The sequence below is a fragment of the Miniopterus natalensis genome, chromosome 1 (assembly GCF_054644295.1).
Source record: "Miniopterus natalensis isolate mMinNat1 chromosome 1, mMinNat1.hap1, whole genome shotgun sequence".
NCBI lineage: Eukaryota > Metazoa > Chordata > Mammalia > Chiroptera > Miniopteridae > Miniopterus > Miniopterus natalensis.
Genome location: NC_142081.1, coordinates 140,023,181 through 140,046,026, shown reverse-complemented (window position 1 = coordinate 140,046,026; position 22,846 = coordinate 140,023,181). Strand labels below are relative to the sequence as shown.

At 40.4% G+C, this 22,846-nt stretch overlaps 1 protein-coding gene across 1 annotated transcript in view; it reads left to right on the top strand.

Moving 5' to 3' along the window:
- Window positions 1-22,846, top strand: part of ARHGEF38 (Rho guanine nucleotide exchange factor 38) — a 121,133-nt gene that overhangs the window by 59,373 nt on the left and 38,914 nt on the right. The window contains exons 3-4 of the mRNA XM_016223592.2: window positions 2,828-2,951; window positions 20,986-21,133. Coding sequence (XP_016079078.2) covers window positions 2,828-2,951; window positions 20,986-21,133 — 272 coding nt within the window. The remainder of the gene's footprint in view (window positions 1-2,827; window positions 2,952-20,985; window positions 21,134-22,846) is intronic.

Below are 22,846 nucleotides of genomic sequence, written 5' to 3'. Positions count from 1 at the left end.
AATTGAACACAATTTAAGCTCTTAGAGAATTTTTTCTTATTAGTAAATGTTTAATAAATGTACCTAAATGATTCCTTGAATTTATATCAATAATTATAAAATCATCTACCAGTTTTAAAAGCTTATTTGGACCAGGCCTTTGTTTGTCCTTTGGCATAGCAGTGATTGAATGTGAATTCATTTTATGATTCACAGAATCCCATGGGCCTGTGGTGACATGGGCAGTTGAAACCAGGCCAACCGATGTTTTAATCTTTTCTGTCTTTCAGATAGAAATGAAATTAAAACCTATGTTTTTTAGTATTTGCTGTATTGAGCTAAGATTATAGAGATAGATAGAATTAAATCCTTGCTAAATGAATTTAAAATCTAAATTAGACAAATATGCAAGATTCTGACCTTGGGAAATGCAGAAGTGACAACTTAGTGAAAAACTCAGGAACAAACCAAAAAAATCCAAGTAAAGATGGCAAAGTATTCTATTAATAATATTTGCTGGTAATGGACTAGGGGATAGCACTGAAAGGTCAATTTCCAGTTCTAGCTGCTTTTTGAACTTCATAATTTTAAGCATAACACCTTTCTTTACTCTGCATGACTTTATCTTCAAACTGTATGCATTTTACAGAGAAGTTGTAATGATATATGAAATAATAAATATGAAGCATTTTTAGTTCCTCAGAATAAAGTTTCCACAACAAAATGAAATAATAATTGGGTACACTGTATGAATTACATCTAGTCTTTTGTCTTATAAAGCAAGTGAATTAGGGATGAAATTTCACATTTTAGAAGGATTCATTTCAAAATACGATTTTAAGAAATATTTTGCTAGTACATCTAAAATAACTCAACCTACAAAATTTGACTCATACACAACTTTTGGAAAACATTTTGCTCTGGGCAAAGGTACACTTTTATGACTTAATTAATAACCAATGCATAAGGCAATTCCTTAGAATAAATAATTAGTTCAATTTGTGATCTCAACTATGTGACATTTGAGCCATTTAAAATTAATATTAACAAAAGAGCCATATAACCATTATCTGCTTTTCAGATTTTTGTATAATATTAGATGTCATAGATTTCAAGCAGAAGAGAGCCACATATACCTTATCTTTGTTAAAGTGAATGCTTAACGAAGGAACATTTTAAGAGATACTGGGTTAAAGACCCTAAGATATAATAATGATTGCAGTTTAATGTAGTACAGAGATAAAGATAATTTCAGAAGACATAAAAATAGGAAAAAAGTTGTATAGTACTATATTGAAATATTACATACAAGCACATGGAATTTGATTACAAATGAGACTGGATGTGTTTTTTTTAGGTCAAGATTGATGACAGAAAGGTGAGGAATTTCCCAAGATAGTTGAAAGAAATGTGTACAGCCAGACCATACTGCATAAGAAATAACTGACACAGTCTCCAAATTTTAAACAAGGTGCAATGGGAACTAACGCTTGTGTGCTCAATAACAGAATATCCTTTTCAAATAAGTGTCTGTGTCCAGTACGGGGAACGATGGATGGGCCAGTGTCAGAAAGGACAGGATAAATGGATAAATGGATGAGTGCCTGCCTCCTTCCTCCCCACAAAACAGACCTAGCACACCCAATGAAACTGATGCTGAGAGCATGCCAAAGAACCTGCAATTGTTGGACCTCATTTTCAGAATTCCTCCAAGTCTGTCTCTTATTCTGTATTTGGTATTGCCAATTTCCCTTAATTTCTCAGCCTCTTTTTTTCTGATCCTTAGCTCAACTTTCTGTCTCTCTCTGACCTCTAATTTTTGCTGACCTGGGTTTTTTACCAGCAGCTCTACTTTTCCCCTTTGAAGTACCTCCATTACTTGATTATTGATGACTTGGTTTTTCACCTACGACCTCATGCACAATAAACCATGGGTAAGAGGCATCTACTCCTATCCCCTGTGGTAGCCCAGTGGGGTTGTACCAATCTTTTCATAACCCAAGTAGACACTGTTTGATTAAGAAAGATCTGACTTAAACTGAAGAGAAAGATTTGAGTAAGATCTAGCAAAATCAGAAAACGCTCCACTTAGATTGTTTAAGATAGTTGGGCATCCTCCCACTGATCATCCAATGCCTCTCACAGTGTGTGGCTTCTGTTACAATTCTTGCTACATAGGAGATCCTCAGGAAATATTTAATGAAAAGGTGGATGAATGAATAGGTAAATTATTACAAATACCAGCTATAAGATGTAGGGATGATAACACTGGTTTTTGAGAGTGCACATGAAGAAACAAAGTATGATGAATCTTCAATTAGCAGAACATGTTTGTTAAAGATTTCTATTAACATTTCTCTTTTAAAAAATCAGGAAGCAACTCAGCACATCTACTTGTCATCAGCTTGAAAACATCTGTGGTTTTAAAACAGCTTTGGAAATAGTTACTTGCCTAGAGTAAGGCCTGACTTCTGCTGTGTAAGCAGTAAATATTCTAAATTCATATGCACAGGTACATACCCTCCTAGAGGGCAGTTCACAAAATACCAGTTAGCTGGCCCACATCTTCTTCACACTCTAGTTCTTATAGGAATATGTAGATGTACACTCCACTCACAAAACTTTGGTTAAAATAAAAAGACAGAGGTAACAGATGCACCCACCCCAATTTCTTGCATGAAAAACTGCACATTTCCCCTAGGAATCCTACGGAAGGGTGTTTACAGAAATGGTCGATGAAAGCACCCTGGGCTGGGGTATGAAACGCTTAGTGTTTAGGGAGAGATAACATCCTAAATACGGTGCGTCTCTCTCCATCAGCTGCTGCTCAGTGTTTGTGTTTCTCCAGATTGATCAGCTGGACGTGGATAGCTTGTTTAGCAATATTGAATCCGTGCATCAGATATCAGCCAAGCTGCTGTCATTGTTGGAAGAAGCCACAGCAGACGTGGAACCGGCCATGCAAGTAATCGGTATATTTATTCTCTTCTCCGTTCTACAATACAACAGGAAATAATATTTCAGTACCCTCCCTTTGCTTTGGTTTCATGTTTCTGACTCACCCAACTTCCCAGGAGTTGTACAAATGTTAAACCCATATTCAGGCTCATTGTAATTACACAAACTCAGTATTTATTTTGAAATGGGTTGATAGCCATTTGCTGAGGTCTCTCAGCAGCGCTCAACACACCATTTGCTTTTTAATTTCCCATCTTTCCACCTCTTTGCCTTCCAGATGTTCTCATTTTGTTTTATGGTTAACACTTCCTTGATCCTTAAAAGAATTAAATATTTAAATACTTTAATAGCTTTACTGATTTTAGTCACAATGTTTTTCAGATCTATGCCTATGAATCCATTAATTTTTTTATGGTAAATTCTTTTTGTGTGAAGAGTTTATATGATTTGTAAGACACACAAGTTCCACTTTTTCTATGCTTTTCTTTTTTTTCTGTATAGTTACTTTTCAAATGTTTTTACTCTCAAACAGCCATAGATTATTTTCTTACTTGGCTAAGATTTTTTGGGGAAAAAATAGAGATATCATTGGAAATACATTGATACAAGTTTTTATTCTTTTCATTTCTTGAGAATTTCAAGGGAAATGCTATGTAGGAACTCTTTGAAGGCAGCTGCCACATCAAGATCTTATACACATAGTGCCATGTAGGTCAAGAATTCTTTAAAACTTTTTTAAATCATTTTTCTGTTTCACATATTATACATAAAATATTCTCATTACAAAAATATTAAAACCATTTAGGAGCACATAGGGTGATATACTCCTATAATGCCACTGTCTTCCCCATAAAAAGCCACTGTTATAAGTTTGATTTGGATCTTTTAGTTTGAGACAGACACAGAGACACAAATGCTAATTCACGCCTTATGTCTTTATCCATTATACCTTTATTTGTTAGTGGAAATCAGAGTTATAAAAATGACATGATATTGAATTTAGTGTTCATGGATGACCCAAAGATTAATAAGCAAGGTTGATCTTATACAAAAGGTGGATCAACCTATTTATAGTTTTTTACAGAGCAAAATGCCAGTTCACTGAAAAGATCCTCCCACACAGAGGTTGGAATTCAGTCATTTCTTGTGATTAAATGTCCTCATTATGTACTGAACTTTTGTGTTCCCCCAAAATTTATTTGTTGAAGTCCTAGCCCCCTAATGTGATGGTATTTAAAGGTAGGACCTTTGAGATGTAATTTAGGTTTAGATGAAGTCATAAGAGGCATCTCCTCATGATGGGATTAGTGTCCTTATAATTAGTGGCCTTATAATTAGTGTCCTTGTAATGAGGGGCCAGAGTTCCCTCTCTGTGTCCCTCTACAATGTGAGGACACAAGAACATGGCCCTCTGCAAGCCAGGAAGGAGGTCCTCACCAGGAATTGAATCATCTGGCACCTTGAGCTTGGACTTCACAGCCTCCAGAACTGTGAGAAATAAAGTCTGTTGTGTAGGCCACCCTGTCTTCGTGATTTTGATATGGCAGCCTGGGTTGATTAATATACTTTCCAGTAAATTGTAAAAAATATTTTTTAGAGGGAAGACTCCACTCATTATCTCTTTAGTTTGGATCTATTAGCCATTCATTTATTAATTCACTCCATTAATAGTTATTAAGCAGCAGCATGTTCACAGACTAAGGTGCTGTATGGCATTGCCGTGTATCAAAAGATGAAAGAGTTGAACCTACACCATCAGAGTAGGTTCTACACCACTGCAGACCTTCAGAAGAGAAAGAGAATATTCCTAGGTGGAGAATCAGAGGTTTCTTGAAAATATTACTTGGGCTTAAAGACATAGGTCAGATCTCACAAGTGAGGTCCAGGTTGGGAAGACTATGTGGAAGTACAGCATGAACAAAAGCATGGACAGAAAACGCCAAATGCCACGTGTGTTTAGGAAATGGGGAGGGATCAAGTCAAGCTCAAGTGGAGAATCCGTGCAAGGGAGGAATGACAATGAATCTGTAAGTATAGAATAGGAACAGACCATACTCGGAATCAAAGTTTGGAATTTTCTCTGCAGGTAATAAGAAGCCATTAAACATTTTTTCAGCAGTCCAGCTGGGCTTGGCTCAGCGGTTGAGCATTGACCTAGGATCCAGGTGATCAGGGTTCGATTCCCGGTCAGAGCACATGCCTGGGTTGTGGGCTTGATCTCCAGTCAGGAGCGTGCACGAGGCAGCCAATCAATGACTCTCTCATCATTGATGTTTCTGTTTCTCTTTCTCCCTCTCCTATCCTCTCTCTGAAATCAATAAAGATATATTTAAAAAACAACATTTTTTCAGCAAGGGTGTGATGAGACACAAAAGTTTCTGGAGAAGAAAACCATGGTAGGTATGAAGAGAATGGATAGAAGGAGGAAATGAGCCGTAGACCAATACATAGATAGTTATAAATAATACAGCCATGTTGTAACAAGTATCCAGGCTAACGTGGATACAGTAAAAGTTAAAAATAGGGGCCAGGTTCAAGAGAAATCGGAAGAAAGCATAAAGATCCAGGGGTTGGCTGTACATGCTGGAATCAAAGACAATTCGAGGTTAAGGAGACATGCATCTTGATTTGCCTAGAGCATCCTGGTTTTAGCCTATTGTTCAAGCATTCAGTCTAGTTTAGCATTTGTCCTGGAATTTCTCCTTTTTAAAGGAGGATCATTATTAATAGTTGTAATTCAAGAGATTTGGTAAGACCTCTGCATTGCACTTCAATTTCTCACACGGTGTCTCCTAGTAGAGGGTATGAGGCAGGTGCGTTTGACAGAGTTCTCACTGCAACACATGGTAAACGCTGAGAGACAGCCCATCTCTCCTTTCCCAACCTTATCTAGTCTCAAGGAAACTTGCATCTCCCTTTGAAGTATAGCATGCAGGGCACTGACTGATAAAATGATGACATTTGAACATGAGCAGCGAGCAACAGATAACTGCTACCTGTTCCGCTGGGGGTAGGAGATGTATTTAATGCTACAGAGCCTGCCTTCCACTTGGTATAGCAGCTAGTTGTGTCACAGCCCTTGCTGGGTGGCCCATGTCATGACCTGTGAGAGGCATGAAGCCACCAGGATAACAGTCAGTGGACAGGCTTAGTGGGACATGTAGGGAATTAAAGATTAATTCCTATAAGTGTGATATGTGTGGGAGGTAGGGGCTGAGCCGTCCGGCTACAGAGCATCTGGATGCTGCTGCTACAGTAGGTTAGTCGTTCATCTCATGCTATAAATCTATAACTTTATATTGCCTATAAAATCTATAACTATTTTGCTTTGCGAAAACCAATTCAGGAGTAAGGGTTTAATGTACACATGTTTAATAAAAATTAAGTATCAGTTTTCTGTTTCTCAAAGTTGATGATAAAGACAGAACACACAAAATACCATCCACCATGGGGTCCTTAATCCATCACTGGCCATAAGACCATCAGAAGACAGAAATCTGCTGCAGAAGCAGCAACATCAAAAGCTAGTCATTATTTTTAAGACTGTGCCCATTATTTTAAAACATTCGACCCCCCTTTGTTGAAATCTGACCTATACCTTTAAGCCCAAGAGCATGTGATGTAATGCATGCGGCTGCCGATGATGTGTTTACATATCACTCCAGGCAGCTTGACTTCATTTAGGTCAAAAGACAGTTATCTTAAATTAATTTCTCTCATTTTTAATTCCAAGTTTCCTGGGGCCTGTGAGCAATATAAAGCAATGGCTATTGATGAATTGACCTTGTAAGCAGAAGAGTTTGCACACAGTTCAGTTATGACAGTTTTACAAAGATAGAAAATTAATTCCAATAACGATTTAAAAGTGTTTAATTCAATTCACAGAATCAAAGAAAAACCTTGGAAGTTTGTTTATTTATTTATTTATTCATTTTTCAAATATGTCTTTACTGATTTCTCAGAGAGAGGAAGGGAGAGGGAGAGAGAGATAGAAACATCAGTGATGAGAGAGTCATTGATCGGCTGCCTCCTGCACGCCCCCTGCTGGGGATCGAGCCCGAAACCCGGGCCTGTGCCCTGACAGGGAATCCAATGGAGATCTCAACCACTGGATCCTAGGTCGATGCTCAACCACTGAGCCACCCTGGCTTGGCTGGAAGTTTATTGTGTCAAAGATGAATTTTCTGACCTTATTGTAAATGCTACTGTAATTTTAAAAATTAAGCTTGTGAATGCAAATGTTAGTATGAATACATATTTTGATGAAGCTCAGCATCACAGTAAAGTAATGCTTTTACTATAAAAAGAAATCTATAGAGCGGAAATGTACCAGGGTTGATGATGGTACATATGTAATAAAGCTGTGCTATGCTATTAACTGAAATGGTAACTAGTCAAAATTCACCCATAGTTTTATATATACAAAATTAAAGTGAACTATGTACAATATTTAGAAGATAAAGTTGATGTTAATTTAAAAAATAATCTTATGCATGGCAGTACACATTTTGTTTGTTGCTGGTCACTGACCAGCTTTTAGAAGTTGCATTTTGTTCCAAATCATTTGAAAGTTTTTATGTTAAAATATTCAACACACAAAGGAAAAGAGTAATTTCAGCTTTTTAATCTTGACAATTGCAATTATTGAAAACAAAATTTCAAACTGGAAGACATGGAAATTTAACCCTACAAAAACAGGGAATTAACTTAAAAAATTATACAATGGGAGTTTATATTGTGTAAAATATTTAATTTTGAAATTCTGTGATTAAATTTTGGAAACTTTACTTATGGAAAGAAGCTTTTGATGGAGCTCCTATTTGACAGTGCAAAGTTATATCCTGTACCAGGTTTTGCAATATCTGTATTTGGAAAAATATGTTTAAAAAACATAAATAAAAACAGCTTATTTGGTGAGTTTAATTTTTCAAAAACAAATGGAGGCAAAGACAGTATCTGTGAAAACATTTGAACCTCAATATTTACACATTTTGATATAGAAAGATTTATAATCACAATTTTAATATCTTCTATTTAGCAGAATTTTCTCTGAGCTTATTTGGTACCTTTGTGCTCACAGGGAAGTATTTCCCAATTAAAAATATTATGGTTTACATATTTGAGCCGCAAAGTAAATAATGCTAGTATTAGATTTTAACCTCTAAGATAAAATAAATATTGAGTCCATACTGATATAAATAAATGAGAAGAAAGGAAAGTTCTTCCTGACAGTAGATTTCAGTGAATAAGTGTAAAAGGAAAGAGGAAAATAGAAAGTTGCCATTAGGCAAACACTGTAATGATAATTGTTGCAGACAAAAATCCACTGATCAATGCTAGATTTAGTAGGTGAAAGTTTGAGGAGAAATATACTTTTCATAGTTTCCAAGTATCTCCTATGTAATGGTTAATCTCAAAGGGAAAGGTAGGAAGTAACTTTACAGTGAGAAACCAGACAGAGAACATCTTAACCAAATGACCAAGGTCAACAATACCAGGAAATAACACATATTCACATCATGAAACTTGTGATCCAATGCACCAAGGGGGAAACAGCATCACATTTGTGGTACTTTTGTCCAAAATATGTGCAATCATGAGAAAACATTAGACATCAGTAAACTCACATAAGGGACACTCGACAAAATAACTGATCAGTACTCCTCTAAAATGTCCAAATCACTAAAGATAAGATAAAACTTAGAAACTGTAGTATTTTAAAGGCTGCAGGAGACTAAAGAGGAGTAACAATAAATGCACGTGGGAGCCTGGATAGATTCTAGAACAGTAAAGGAACACTAGTGTTGAAATTGAAATGAGGTGTTTACTTTAGTTCATAGTATTGAAGCAATCCTCATTTCCTTTTTCTGACAATTGTACTATGGCTACCTAAGATGTTAACATTGGGAAGCTGAGTGAGGAATATTTGGAACCTATTGGTATTATTTTTGCAACTTTTCTATAAATATAAAATTAGTTCAAAATAGAGAGTTAAAAAGATTATAGTTTACAGAGAAAACAATTAAAATGTTCACAATTTCAAATTTACTAATCATAATTTACAAATTTTATGTAGATTATAAAAAAATAGGAAGATTAGTTAAAAAATTAAAGCAATAAGCCATATTTGAAAAATAAAGAGTTGGAGCCATATTTTCTCTCTCTCTCTCTCTCTCTCTCTCTCTCTCTCACACACACACACACACACACACAGACACACACACCAGCCACCTTCTATCTCTGAGCTAGACTTGTGGCTTGCTTTGGCCAATAAAATGTGGCAAAAATAATGTTCTATAACAGCATTGTGACACCCACTCTCTGCACAGAGAGAGAGAAAAAACTCACCCAGTCATTCCAATCAAGGCCTTGGACCTGCGAGTAAAGCCCCCCTCAGCCAGCTGGCCCCAGCCACACGCTGCAGGCATAGCAGTAAACCTGCCGACACACATGGAGACACACCTTCCAGGTGAGCATGTCTCAAATTGTCAGCCCAGAGAATTGTGAGCAAACGGTGTTGTTTTAAGCCTTTCAGTTTGGGGGTGATTTTGGTGGGCTCTGCAGCAAGAGCTAACTAATACAGATCTGCTGAGAAGAGACTAATTAATTCAACTCAGTTGGTGAGGAAAACTTGATTTGGAAGGTGGGTTTTGAGCTGTGACTTGAAGGGTTTAGGAAGGTGGAATTTGGAACAAATGACTTTCTGAAAGACAAATGGCATAAAGACCTCAAGGCAGGAGAGTACTGGAAGCTCCATAAAGGACAGCAATCCAAAGTGGCTGGAGCACAGTGCCGAGGAGCCTCCATGACCTATCTGTGTCGCCACATCGATGCAGAGTCCACTGGCAATTTCTATCACTGACTGTCTTTCACTAAACACCTTTCACAAAAGCTCTTGCATTTCACAATGTAAACTGATTCTTGGTGAGGTATTCCGAAATCACATTACCACAAAATGAAAAACACAGGTGTCCCATTTCTATGTCCTTAGATGACACCAATGAGAGTTTGTGATTCACAGCTCTAGTGACAAAGGGAAACTTTTCTGATACCTAGATAAACCAGGAGGAAGGTTGTAGTCAATAATAACCTTGGGGTTTGGGTGAGGTTCAGGTTTAAGCACAGAGGCATATGTCTGTAGATGAGAACTCTGGGGAACTGTTTGGACTCTCATGCTAAGGTAGAAACTAGGTTTAAAATCTCTCCTGAAGCAGGCTGTCTAAATAAGAAATGGGTTCTAAATCTTTAGAGATGAGTATAAGAGATGTGGCCTTCAATATCAGGTTGACTTAGGTTTACATCCTGGCTCATCCAGTTACTAGATGTACAATTTTAGGCAAGTTACAAAATCTCGTTGAACTTCAGTTTCTTAACTGGAAATCTGAAGCAATACTACTTACCCCACAGAGTGTTTGTAGAAGTTAAATAAGATCGTGTATAAGCGATGATAGCCCAATTCCTCTCCTTAATAAACATTTAATACATGATGTTATTATCCTGACAATATTAAGCTTGTGTCTATTTGCAAAACTTGATTTCTTATGTATATAACAATGGAATAAAAGGTGAATTTTCCCCCCCAGAGATACTGATCATATTTTTCAAACAAATCAGGTTCACTGGATATTTGTGGTTTCTAAATGCTCCCAATATCTATGCATTTGGATGATTCACATATCTAATAAGGCAACACATGTTTTTCTATGAAGGGCTATTTAACATATCAAATATAATTTCCACACTTGGTAGAGTGTATAACAATTGCACTCGCCGTTTCCCTCCGTGGGCCAAGCCTTCTGGTAGTCACGCTGCTATGTGGTCTAGTCCCATATTGACTCTGGATGGCCCTGAGACTGACTCACTGTGCCAGCAAATGGGCCTGAGCCTTAAGAAAGGTTGGCAATTTCTACTTTTGTGATTTGGGTAGCCTGCTATCTAAGAAGTCCAGCTACCCTGCTGGAATGTTACACAGAGAGGTCACATGGAGATAGATCAGACCTGAGACTATGTAGAGTGAGAACGTGGCCCAGCTGTCTGAGCATCCCAGCTGAGTTCAGCCTTCCAGCTGTGTCTGGAGAGGGACCAGACTTGTAAATGAGCCATCTTGGACTTTGTAGCCAGTTAAGCTCTCGAATGACTGTAGCACCAGCAGACATCAAGGGGAACAGAAGAACCACACAACTTATCCTGGCCAACCCACAGAACCCTGTGAGAAAATCAAAATAGCTATTGTTTTAAGGCACTAAGTTTTAGGTGATTTGTTATATAGTAAGAAATCAGCAAAATGAGGCTTGTGCCTTCCTATATGCATTTGTAACAATATTGTCATGTTCCAAAGTATTAAATAAAAGCCTGAGTTAGGAATATGTTAAAGTCTACTTTATGTGCCTACCTCATGCACACTGGGCCAAGAACCAGAGCTGAAAGAGGTTTGTGGGAAAGGAATTGCAATTTCTCATAGGTCCTTCCTGAGGGTGAGATTATCCTTGGGGAGAAAGACAATGTAGAGTTTTCTGTTCTTTGAAGGTGTAGTGGTGATGTACTGTTGTTCTATGGCAGCCCTCTTTTCACCTGAGGCAGTGTCTCTTGTATGTCCCTGAGACAGGAATCTGTGCCTTTAGCAGATTTTGCCAGAAGAGCATTGTTACTGATAATTCATGTTGTGATGCCATGTGGGAGATGCTACAAATGAACTCACCTGAGTAATTTTTCCACTGTTATTATTGTTCGTGTGTGTGTGTGTGCGCGTGTGTGTTACTCAGAATGCAGACAGGCTTGACTCAGTTAACTGTGCCCAGCTAGGACAGGTTCTGAGAGTCCTGGGCACTGAGGTTTTTGAGGCTGGCAGGGGGACACCCAGGTGCAGCAGCTGAAAGGTCAGGGCATTTTACTCCAAGCGTTGGCAGTAACAGGAAAACTGTCAGCTCCAAAGAATGTGACAAAAAAAAGGGGGGGAAGGCTTTAGGGTCAAGTATACACCCATCCACGCAGGAAAGGGAAAGTCAGCAGAAGGCAGGCTCCAGGACCCGATGTGGGGGCTGGACCTCTGGTCTCCTGAGTGAGGTGAGAATGGGTCCCAGGACTATTAGGACTTATGTGTTGTGATAAAAATAAAACTACGGTGGCTTAGTGATAAGTTCATAGTTCCTTAACTGAGGAGAGTGTTAAGTTCTAGGATGTTCTGCTGGTGGAGCTGGCTGGCGGAGGTCAGTGGGTCACTGTGCAGTCCCATTGGAATGGAGCTGTGAAAAGTCAAATGCTTCACCCAAAACACATGGAAATAAAGTCCTGAATTCTATGAGTGTGAGAGTTCTCCCAGTCCTGAACACTTTCCCAGCAGCCAGGAAGCGAAAGTGAGAAGCACGTTGGCAGAGGCACAGACCTCGAAGGTGCACAAAGCCTGGAAAGAACATGGCCTTTGGAGGGAGGAGGTCTGTCTGTAATTCTGGCACTGTCACCCCTAGCTCTGTGGCCGGGTCAGTGAGGACTGCACTTTCCTGCTTGGAACAGAAACCTCACCAAAAGGACTTGACCAAAAAGGGACTTTTCCCCCCTCAAATAACAAGAAATCTATAATTCAATAGTTCACGGCTGAGTTGGCTGCCTGCTGGCTCCTTACAGCTTTTTCCTTCATAGTATTTAAAATTTGGCGTTTGGCCTCATGGCCTCAAGATGGTTCCTCTACTGCCAAGCTTGCTTCCTGCCAGAAATAGCAAATCCACCTCCTCCCAAGGCGTTTTCATTGGGGAATGGGGAACAGAAGCTCTTCCCAGTGACTTCTACCCGTGTCTCATGATTTCATTTCACGCACATTATTTCATTTCATATACGTTCATACAAAAGCACACACTTGTGCATATACTTGGCAACTCCTAGCTACCAGAGATTGGGGAAGGGTCAGTATTTTTAACTGGGTGCAGTGCTGGTCCAAACTCTGTTAGTCTGGAAAAAATAGAAGAATGGATAAGCAATTGATGACAGATGCCACATTCATGTGTTCACATTTCAAAAGGGGCTAGCCAGTCCTCCGTGGAAGAAAGATACGAGACACAGGGCGCACCCCCTCAAGAACGGAAGCTCCATGAGGGGAGCGTTCCCGTCTGTTTTGTTACTCTTGCATCATCAACACCTAAAACAGTGTCCTCAATAAACACTTACTGGATGAATGAAATGAATGGTCTATGAAAATAAGTGTCCAGTACACTGGCCAGCACACAGAGGGAGCTCAGCAGCTGTCGCTGTTGCTACCAGGCTCCCTGTGGTTTTCCCCATGCCGTTTTCAGAGGCGGTGGGTAGCATGGAGCAACTGGCTGTAGCAGAGCCAAGCAATCTCAAGAGGTATTTACTAAGCTGTGATAAATGGAGGCTCATGGATTGGTCTAAGGACAGAGACCTCACTGTTACCAACCTTGAGAAGGGGAAAGTTACTGTATTTTTTCTAATCCAGCCAGGAGAAAGCTTTACAGAGAGCCAGTGTTATGATTTATTGAGATATAATTGATACAGATCATTATATTAGTTTTAGATGTATAATATAATGATTCTTTACCTGTATACATTGCAAAATGATCACCATAAAAAGCCTAGTCAACATCCAAGAGCCAATGTTTTCTTATTGTGCCTGTTGTTATAAAAATCCCCACCGGGAGTTCAAATATCCAGGGAGTCAGAAAGGTTCAGGAAGAGACCATGAGTTGCTACTCAAACAAACAGCTATATTCTTGAACTTAGCACTAAACTTAAAGAGCAGCCAGTCCAACCTCTTCATTATTTAGACAAAAATAGTGAGAACCTGATTTGTCCCAAAAGGCATCCCTAGTTACGGACACAGTCAGAAGGGAACGTCCCCTCACTCTTCCTAACACAGGTTATATTACATATGATACACCATCCATCGTCACCACCCACTAATGCCCCCGGTGTGCCCTGCCACCTGCCAGGCCACCTCCCACTGCCAGATGGGCAGGTTGGGTGTTTCCTCAGCATCGAATAGCCTCTCCTTTGAGAGACTCCAGATCAGTTATGACACAGTGGTGATCATGGGACAGGACCCCACACTCCACTCTGGCTCCCTTCCTTTCTCTTTTCTTCTCTGTATGGTCCAGCCACCCTCACTGGTCCCATTCCTCACCTCTCATTCCTCCTGAAACCACTCCTCTGAAACTGCTCATGCCACATCACCAGAGACCTCAGAATTGTCAAATGCGATGAACAGGCTTTTCTATAGTGCTTCTGAACATTTTTTACTGAAATATTCCTGTTGTCAGAAAAGAAATATCATGAGCCCCCGGGAAACGTGGGGTTATGAAGCCACAGCCGCAGGCATGAAATAACTGTGTAGTTTCAATTTATCTTAAGAATCCGTGTACATTTTTGATTCAGCTCTTCTGCATAAAAAGAATAGTTTTTTTCAATATCTTAATAAAATTGATCCTCAAGGGATTTTCGGGTTTTAATCCCATATGTGCATGGACCACCCCCTAGCACCTGCATCTGGTGTGAATTTCATAACTCTGACCAGGGTCCCCTGAGTATGTTTCGTGGTACATTTTGTCCCCAGGGCAAGTAGGAGCTAAATGAGACTGAAGGCAAAGGATGGTGGCTTCTGCAAGCAGCACTTATACTTTCATCTGTTTCTTTCTCACCTCCCCTCCTGACCGGTTGCTCCACTGGAGTCGAGAAGGAGGCCGAGACGGAAGGGAGAACTCACAGAAATGGCCTGGCGCTCTGGCAGCCAGCCTGCTGTCTGTCTCGGCCCCGAAGCTGGCTGCCGTCCACGCAGGAGAAGCAGGCTGCGGGGAGCTCTCCTTGGAAGTCCTGGGGGAGAGCTGCCAGTGAGGCCCTTTCGCGTGGGACGGCACATTGACTCGCTGTGTGTGTCCCAGGGCAGTGGCAGCCAGGGGCCGTGTGGGCTCACCTGATCTCAGACCCTCTTTCCAGGGACTGGACCATATCCACCTTCTGTCTTTGGAGCCATCCCCTCCCCTTCCCTGTACTCTAAATACTCTGTCTTGACAACTTTTATTAGAACCACAGAATTTTCTCTTGGGATATAGTTTAGACTTTATGCTTAAGATGTTAACTAAAATTCTCTTTTGACATCGTGGTAGTTGGTTTTCAGAGTTAAACTTATTATATATATTTTTTCTTTAATACAAGTAGCTTCCTACTTTAAATCCTGTCTTAGCAGCTCAGGCTGCCGTAACAAATTAGCATAGACTAGGTGGCTTAAACAGTAGACATTGATTTCTCACAGCTCTGGAGGCTGGAAGACCAAGGTCAAGGGGCCTGGTTCTTGGTGAGAGTCCTCTGCCTGGTCTGCAGAGAGCTGCCTTCTCACTGAATCCTCACATGGTGGGGTGAGAAAGCTCTGGTCTCTTCGTTTTCTTAGTAGGGAACTAATCCCATGTTGGGGGCTTCACCCTCATGACCTCATCTAAGCCTAATTATTTCTCAAAGGCCCCATTTTGGAATACCATTGCATTGGGGGTTAGGGCTTCAATATATGGATTTCTTGGGGAGAAACAAATATTGAGTCCATAGCACTCTCCCTAAGTAACAATTCATGTGATATTTTCATATAATTTTTGAATTAAATGTCATGGCTAGTAACGAGGGAACTTTCAACTAGTCATGAATTTCTCTCCAAATATTTTCCAACGAGAGAAGAAAAAAACATAGTGTGTTGGTTGGAATTAAGTTGAGCTGGGAGAAACAGAAAACAAAACAAAACATTGCTAGCTTAAATAAGATAGATGTTCATTTCTCGATTGTGTAAAAGTCTAAAGGCATTTTAAATCTAAACCTGCATGGCAGCTCTGCTCCACAAAGTCCTCTGGGATGCAAGCTTCTTCCAGCCCCCCAGATCTCCGTGGGCAAGGTGGCATCCAAGTGCCAGCCTGCAGATCAGGGTATGGAAAAGGAAGGGTAAAGGGTGAGCTAGCTGCCCTTTAAAGCAAGTTCCTGGATATCATCACAGGACACTTTTACTTATATCCCATTGCCAGGCTTTAATTACATGGCCACACCTATTGCAACACAGGCCTGTAAATGTAGTTTTTATTTGGGGCAGCGAAAATTCTATTGCTAGAGAGAAAGGGGAGTGCTGACATTGGGGTACAACAGCAGGCTCTTTTACCAGCTAGCTTGTTCCGTCTCTTTGCCGTCTTTCCCACCGTTTTTTCTTTGGCTCTGCTGACACCAATCCTAATTTTCTTCTCTACTCTCTGGCTGTGCTTTCTCAAGCTTTACTGCAGACTCTTTCTCCTCTAGGCTGCCTTCAGGGTTAGCACTCCCCAGCATTCTCTTCTCACCCTGTGAACCTTCTTGGTGTGACCATATCAAATTCATGGCTTCTACTACCCAAGACTTACATCTTTTCCCCAGGTCCTTTTTCCTGGCTACCATACTCACGTATACAATTCCACAAGGACTTCTCCACTAGAATATACTATGGGTGACTCAAACTTAGTACGTCTAAAATTAAACTCATTGTCTTTCCCCCTAAACTCTCTCCTTATCTTGTCCTCATTATCTATCCACATGGTCACTGAAGCCAGCATCCTGCGATACACCTGGAATTACCCTCTTCATCTCTCACATAAGCTTAAGGTCCCTTTTCTTTCCCCCTTCGCCATCCTTCCTGCTTTTGCTTTAGTGGTTACAGCTCACATCTATTGAGCATTGGCACATGCCAGCTGTTGATACAAATACATTCCCTATTTTTACTCATTTAACCTTCAAACAACCCTACTATTGTTATTATTCCAACTTACAGATGAGGAAACTGAGAATCAGGGGAGTCAAGTCAGTTTCCCAAATGTCACAAGAGCAAACGGTAAAAGCAGGATTTGAAAGCTGGCAGCTGGTATCAGAACACTCTCTAACTGCTGGGACTCCCTGTCTTAGCCCTCATGAGTAACTCCTTGTATTATTACAGAAGCCTTTTAACGGGTTTCTCTTTTCCAATCTCACTCACTCCTTCCTCAAATTCCATCTTCCATATGTCTGAGCCCCAGAGTAATCTTTCTGAAACACAGTCCAATCGTGTTAGTCTGCTGCCTGAAATCCACCAGTGTTTCTCCATCACCTTCAAGCTGAGGTTCACCTCCTTCCTGATACACAAGGTCCTTCAGGGTCTGGCCACTGCTGACCAACGCAGCCTCTTCTCAAACTCGCCACAGACATGGCATCAGCAGCCTTAGGGGCCCACTTGCAGTCTCTGAACAGATCTTGCTCCTTCAATGTGTCTCTGTGCTTTTGCCCTCACTATAGCTCCTATTTCAAGGACAGACTGTTATGGAAATAGCTCCAGGTCCTCAAGAGCAGAATAGGTGGCCCTCTGCGCTTCATAGCTCTATTGACATGTATGTCCACACAGACTTGGCTCTTTTCTCTCCCTTCATAGGCCCTTGAGGGAAATGCCTGATCCACGGTAGCTACCAAAGCACTTGGCCCATAATAGTCATTCATTAAGTTGTTGCCAAATAAGGGTGAAGTAAAGACTGTAACTACTTTATTCCCTTGGATGCCAGTTTCCTAAACTAAGCCTAGGAAAGGAGATCGCTTGAACATCTCGCTTGGTTCACCCTGGTTTACTCACCTGCAGGGGAAGTTCATCTTGGAGGGGGGGTCAGGATAATTCAGAGGCCTCATGGTTTGGTCTGGCACAGCCTGGGCATGGACTTAGGGGTCTGGGGGTAAAGAGAAGGCGGGTCAACAAAAGGAGCAAGAATATATTTATGTTAGTGAAGGGAGCAACCTGCAATACAGGAGCAACGACACAGGACCTGGGACTTGTTTTTAAAGGAGATAACTAAGGAAATTTAAAAGGGTGCCTTCTTTTTTTTTCTCCCATTGCATGTCAGCTAGTGCAAAAAGTCTGGTTGTAGAATTTTTAAAAAGAAGCACACGACAGTTATATTTATTTCATAGGATCCTGGTGCCTTTGTACAGGCAGCCAGAAGTGAAATTACCTTCACTGGTCTTGGCTCAGTCCCTTCGCCACTTCTAACCATCTCTTCAAACCCACATACATGAGATAGAGCCGCTGTCCTTCACCGCCAAGGAAACGCAGCCGAGAGTTATGTTACCGTGGAAACAGAATCAGTTTTTGCTGCAAGACACATCGCTTCATCTGCGCTGTTATGAAGCAGCATACATTGGTAGGGCCGGCAGGAAAATCACATATTCTGCCCGCCAGTGTTGTGCTTGGCCTTTGGGTGAATAAATGACTTTCAATTAGAGTACTTAAATACCTTTTAACTTTAATAATTATTATTAGAGCCCCAGCAGAATTTTGCTTGGAAAAGAGTAAAAATTTTGACTCCACTGTTAAGGGGAGATATAAATTCTTTCAAACTAGACCATTTCTGTTAAAGAAAATACAAAGGAGTTTACAATTAATGGTTTCATTGTGTGTAAAATAAATGCCTTTGTCCTTTGTTTTTTTACTTTCTGACTTGATCCTATTGTGGATTTATGAGAGTGTCCTTGCCGCTTTCTTTCTTTGTCTCTAAGCTGCTTTGTCGTGAACATACATATTTACAACTTCATCTTGTGTTGGGCTGTGTGAATGCAGACACTTTCTCCTTTACTTGCTCCTCAGTTTCCTCCGAGCCCGGCGCTCACTCCCACTTCTTAATTCCCTCGCCCAGCCAAAGTCCTCACTCCCATTTGCCACCTGGCTCTGTCACTGGGAGGCTGTCCTCATCTTATGATCAACCCTAAATTTTGCCACTATCTTATTTTATTTTCTCTTCTTATAACTATTTCTTACTGTTTGGGTTGCTGCTTGAAGAGCAAATCTACAAGACCCACACTGCTAGGAGAATCAACTCAGCACAGTCCCAGGAACAAAACAAGGATTCCTCATTCCTTCAGTTCCAAAGATTCTCACAGTTGCTGAGTTTCTGAACAAGTCCAAGTAAGCATTGATACAACACACACACACACACACAGTCTATAATCACAGGGAAATCTCATATAATGAAAAGGAAAAAAAAGCCTTTGATTGGCTGGATATAAATGAGAAAAGTGCTGGTGTTTTAATTCTAGAGATAGTATAGTAACATTAAGAGACAAGTGACATTAATTGAGCAACTCGTCAGTGCCAGGCACTTTTTACACCTATATCCCATTTAATTCTTAAATTCATCTCCAGAGTTACTATTACTTATTTCCATTTTACAAATGATAGAATTGAGGCTCAAAGAATTTTTTAAAGTCATTCCCAAAGTCACCATGCAAATGCTACATGATGGTGATTTTAGATTCCTCCCAACTACATCTCTCTGTACAGTGTCAGGCAAAGCTCTGCTGTGTGGAGGGCTAAAGCCTAAGGGGGCAAAAATGAGAAGAATATGGTTTCTAATCCTGGCTTTTCCAGCAACAAACAACATGAAGAGCAAGTGACAATTTGAGAACACAAAATGAATAACTCGCCTGCCACCTATAATCATACCTACACTAATTCTTCCATTAACACCCATCACAGCAGTACTGAACTGGGAATTTAGGTTCCTGTTGCTAGGATGTTGGGGAAATAATTTACTTCTTTTAGACTCAGGTTTGTCTATTCTTAATTAAAAAGGATTAATAACCTCTTATCTCCTCATATATACAGGGAGCTGAGCAGGGAGTTCAGCAGTTAATATGTGCAAAACATGTTGAAAATACAAAGGGCACTTCTATTTCTGAAGGAAGAATAGCTTGTGGTTGTTACTATAATAGGCCCAGATTAGTAGGTTCCTATGGCTCCTAATCAGCTCAGCCCAAATCATTATCAGGTCCAAGTCCGCAATGATTTTGAGAGCAGACCCAATCACATATTGTATGTGCGTGTGTGTGTGTGTGTGTGTGTGTGTATGTGTGTGTGTATCCCAAATCACCTTAACACAATGCAGGGTTGGGTAGTAGATGCTCACTGCACTTTTTTTTCTTTCTAAATATATCTTTATTGATTTCAGAGAGAGGAAAGGAGAGGGAGAGAGAGAGAAACATCAATGATGAGAGAGTCATTGATCGAGCCCACAACCCGAGTATGTGCCCTGACTGGGAATCGAACCCCAATTGCCTGGATCCTAGGTCAACGTTCAACTGCTGAGCCATGCCCGGCCGCGTTTACTACACATTTTTAAGTGAAGGAGTGGGTGTTTAAATCACACCATCGTTCAATACCTATCTGAGCCATCAGTTATAGACCCAGTTTTATCATCAAAATAAGTTCTTAAATGCTGGACACAATTAGCCCAAGTCGCTTTATGAAAAAGATAGTCATAACCCTTGTCCATAGTATTATCAAATTAACATTTTTTATTATGTCCATTATCTTAACAGAAATAATGGCTGATTCTTTTTATTATCACATATAAGGAAATACTTTATTTCTTTAAACTCCATTGCTTGCCTTTCACAGAACCTCAGGAAATGTTAGTGGAATAAATATGAACATATAATTTACCTAGCGCCTAAAATTTCACCTCCCATACTTTTAATAAATTAACAATAACTGCTCCGTTTTGAGCATTTGCTATGTACATATTGTACCCTGAACTTCACATACACTGCGTCTTTAATTTTAATAATGACCCTATGAAGTTGGAACTATTATTGTTTCCATTTTATAGATGAGGAAATAGGTTCAGAGGGTAAAAACAAACTGTCCAAGTCATAACCTGGCCAAGTCTGTAGCACAGCCTGATCCAGATCCACGCAGACCGACGTTAAAGTGCTGCCCTTAGCCAGGCTCCTGCCCAGCCAGGTGCACAGTCACCGCCGAGAAAACCAGCTGCCACTGGCCGCCCACCCCTGTTAAGCTCTTTCTCTTCTGTTCTATAAAAGAAAGGAATGGAGGAAGGAAAAAAGCAGGGAGAGAACAAAGAGGGAGGAAAGAAGGGAAAGAAAAGGGGAGAAAGGTCACGCTTTCCGGGTGCCCCCGGGGGCCAAGTGGCACCCCCCCAACACCCGTCGATATTGCCGAATAATAAATATGTGATGTCCCAGCGGGTCTGACGTGGTATCATTTTGCCTCTGTTTTACATTTACCAGGAGAAGTGTTCCTGCAGATTAAGGAGCCCCTGGAGGACATTTATAAAACCTACTGCTATCACCACGACAGTGCGCACAGTGTGCTGGAGGCCTGCGAGAGGGAGGAGGAGCTGAAGCAGCACCTGAGCCTGTGCGTCCAGTCCCTGCAGTAAGGCCTTTTCCCACGGGATTTCCGCGCTCGGTGCCTGGCAGGGAGCATGGTCACGGGGCGCAGATGACAGTTCCCAGTAAAGCCTGGGTTTCACGGGCCTGGAGGAAAGCTCTACTTTGCATTCTCTTTATGAAAAGCTGGCATGCCAGGAACCCCGACTGGCTTTTTTTCCCACCTGTGAGGATGACTAAAAATAATATGGGGGGAAATTTGGGGCTCTGTAGAAATAGAAAAATGCAATCGCAAACGGTGGACTGTGGAAGGAAAGCCCCTCCTGAGAGCTGTTGTTGGTTGCCTGCCCCACGTAGATCAGGGAATGTGTGAGGCATCATGTGGCACCGTGAGCCCTGGAGAACATGGGGAATCAGGTCGGTGGGATGTCCCTGTCTCTCTGGATGGCCCTCACCTCCTGCCAGGGGGGAGGTTGATGAAGACGAGTCAGGCCCTGATAGTTTCAGGAAAATGAGTCATGCCTTTCTCCTCATTTCTAAATTGTTGGTGGGAGGTGCTACATAATATACTTTTTTTTTTTAATCTAGAAGAAATATCGATGCTGCGCAAAAATCTGACAAATATAAGAAAACATGAATAAGATAAAAACCCTTGCTATTCCATGTATTAATTCCTCACTAAGCCATGCATTAGTAACCAGTTTGCATTTTCTTCTGATCTTATCTATATGCATAAATATGGAAATGTGTTTGGGGTGATTCTTTTCAATGGAATTGGTATCTTATTGTATATATTTTATTTTCTACCACATGAAGCTTAAACCCAAAATTTCTGCCTTAGTCCACAACTTACCCAGTGGTTCTCTTGTGGTCTTTTATTTCTCAGGATTATTTATTGTCAAGTGGTTTTGATTACACCATGAGTTAACCAAACAGAGAGAGCTATGCTGTATAAATCAATGTACACCAACCATTCTGACCCTCTGGTATATCCATTCCCTTTATATATGCTATTGTAGGGACTAAAATGGGGTCCCTGATTGAGCACAAGAGGCTGATAGCTGAATTAAAGTGAAGTCAGAAGACTAGGTGAGACTACTCTAGAGAAAGTCTTTGCAGGGAAGAACTAGGACTGAAAGTGGGTTTAAATGGGGTGGTAAGAATTTTTAAAAACTAACTTTATTGCCCTCTGCTGGTCATTAAGTTATTACAGTTCTTTAACCATTTTTTGTGCCCATGTTGTGGAAAATACATTTAAGTCACTAAGTCCCAAGAATTTATTTAGTGCATGTGCTATATACCAAGCATGGTTCTGGGTGCTGAAAATATAAAAATAAATAGGTCTTAGCCCATGCCCATAAGGAGCTCAATACGATCAGCTAACTCTTAAAGATAATATGTGATGAGTAGCTCTAGTTCATTATTTCTCTACTATTTGAAGTTTAGTTCAGTGTTAGAAAATCAATTTGGAGGAAACTTAACATTTGAAGTTGTAATAAATTAATATATCAAGAGCAAACTCTTCTAAATATAAAAATACTATTTTTTCCTAGGGAGAAATAATGGTGTTATCCTGGGTGTGAATAAACACCTTTTCTATTTGATCCAATAAATGTCTATATTGAGCCATTTTTCTTCCTCAGTTTCTAGAATGAAAGAGAGAAATCCTATAGTAAGGGAACACTAACACCTTGGGTCATCAGTCCAACTCCAACCCCAGGAATGGCGCTCCATTACTTTGGCAGGTGCTCTTAACAGC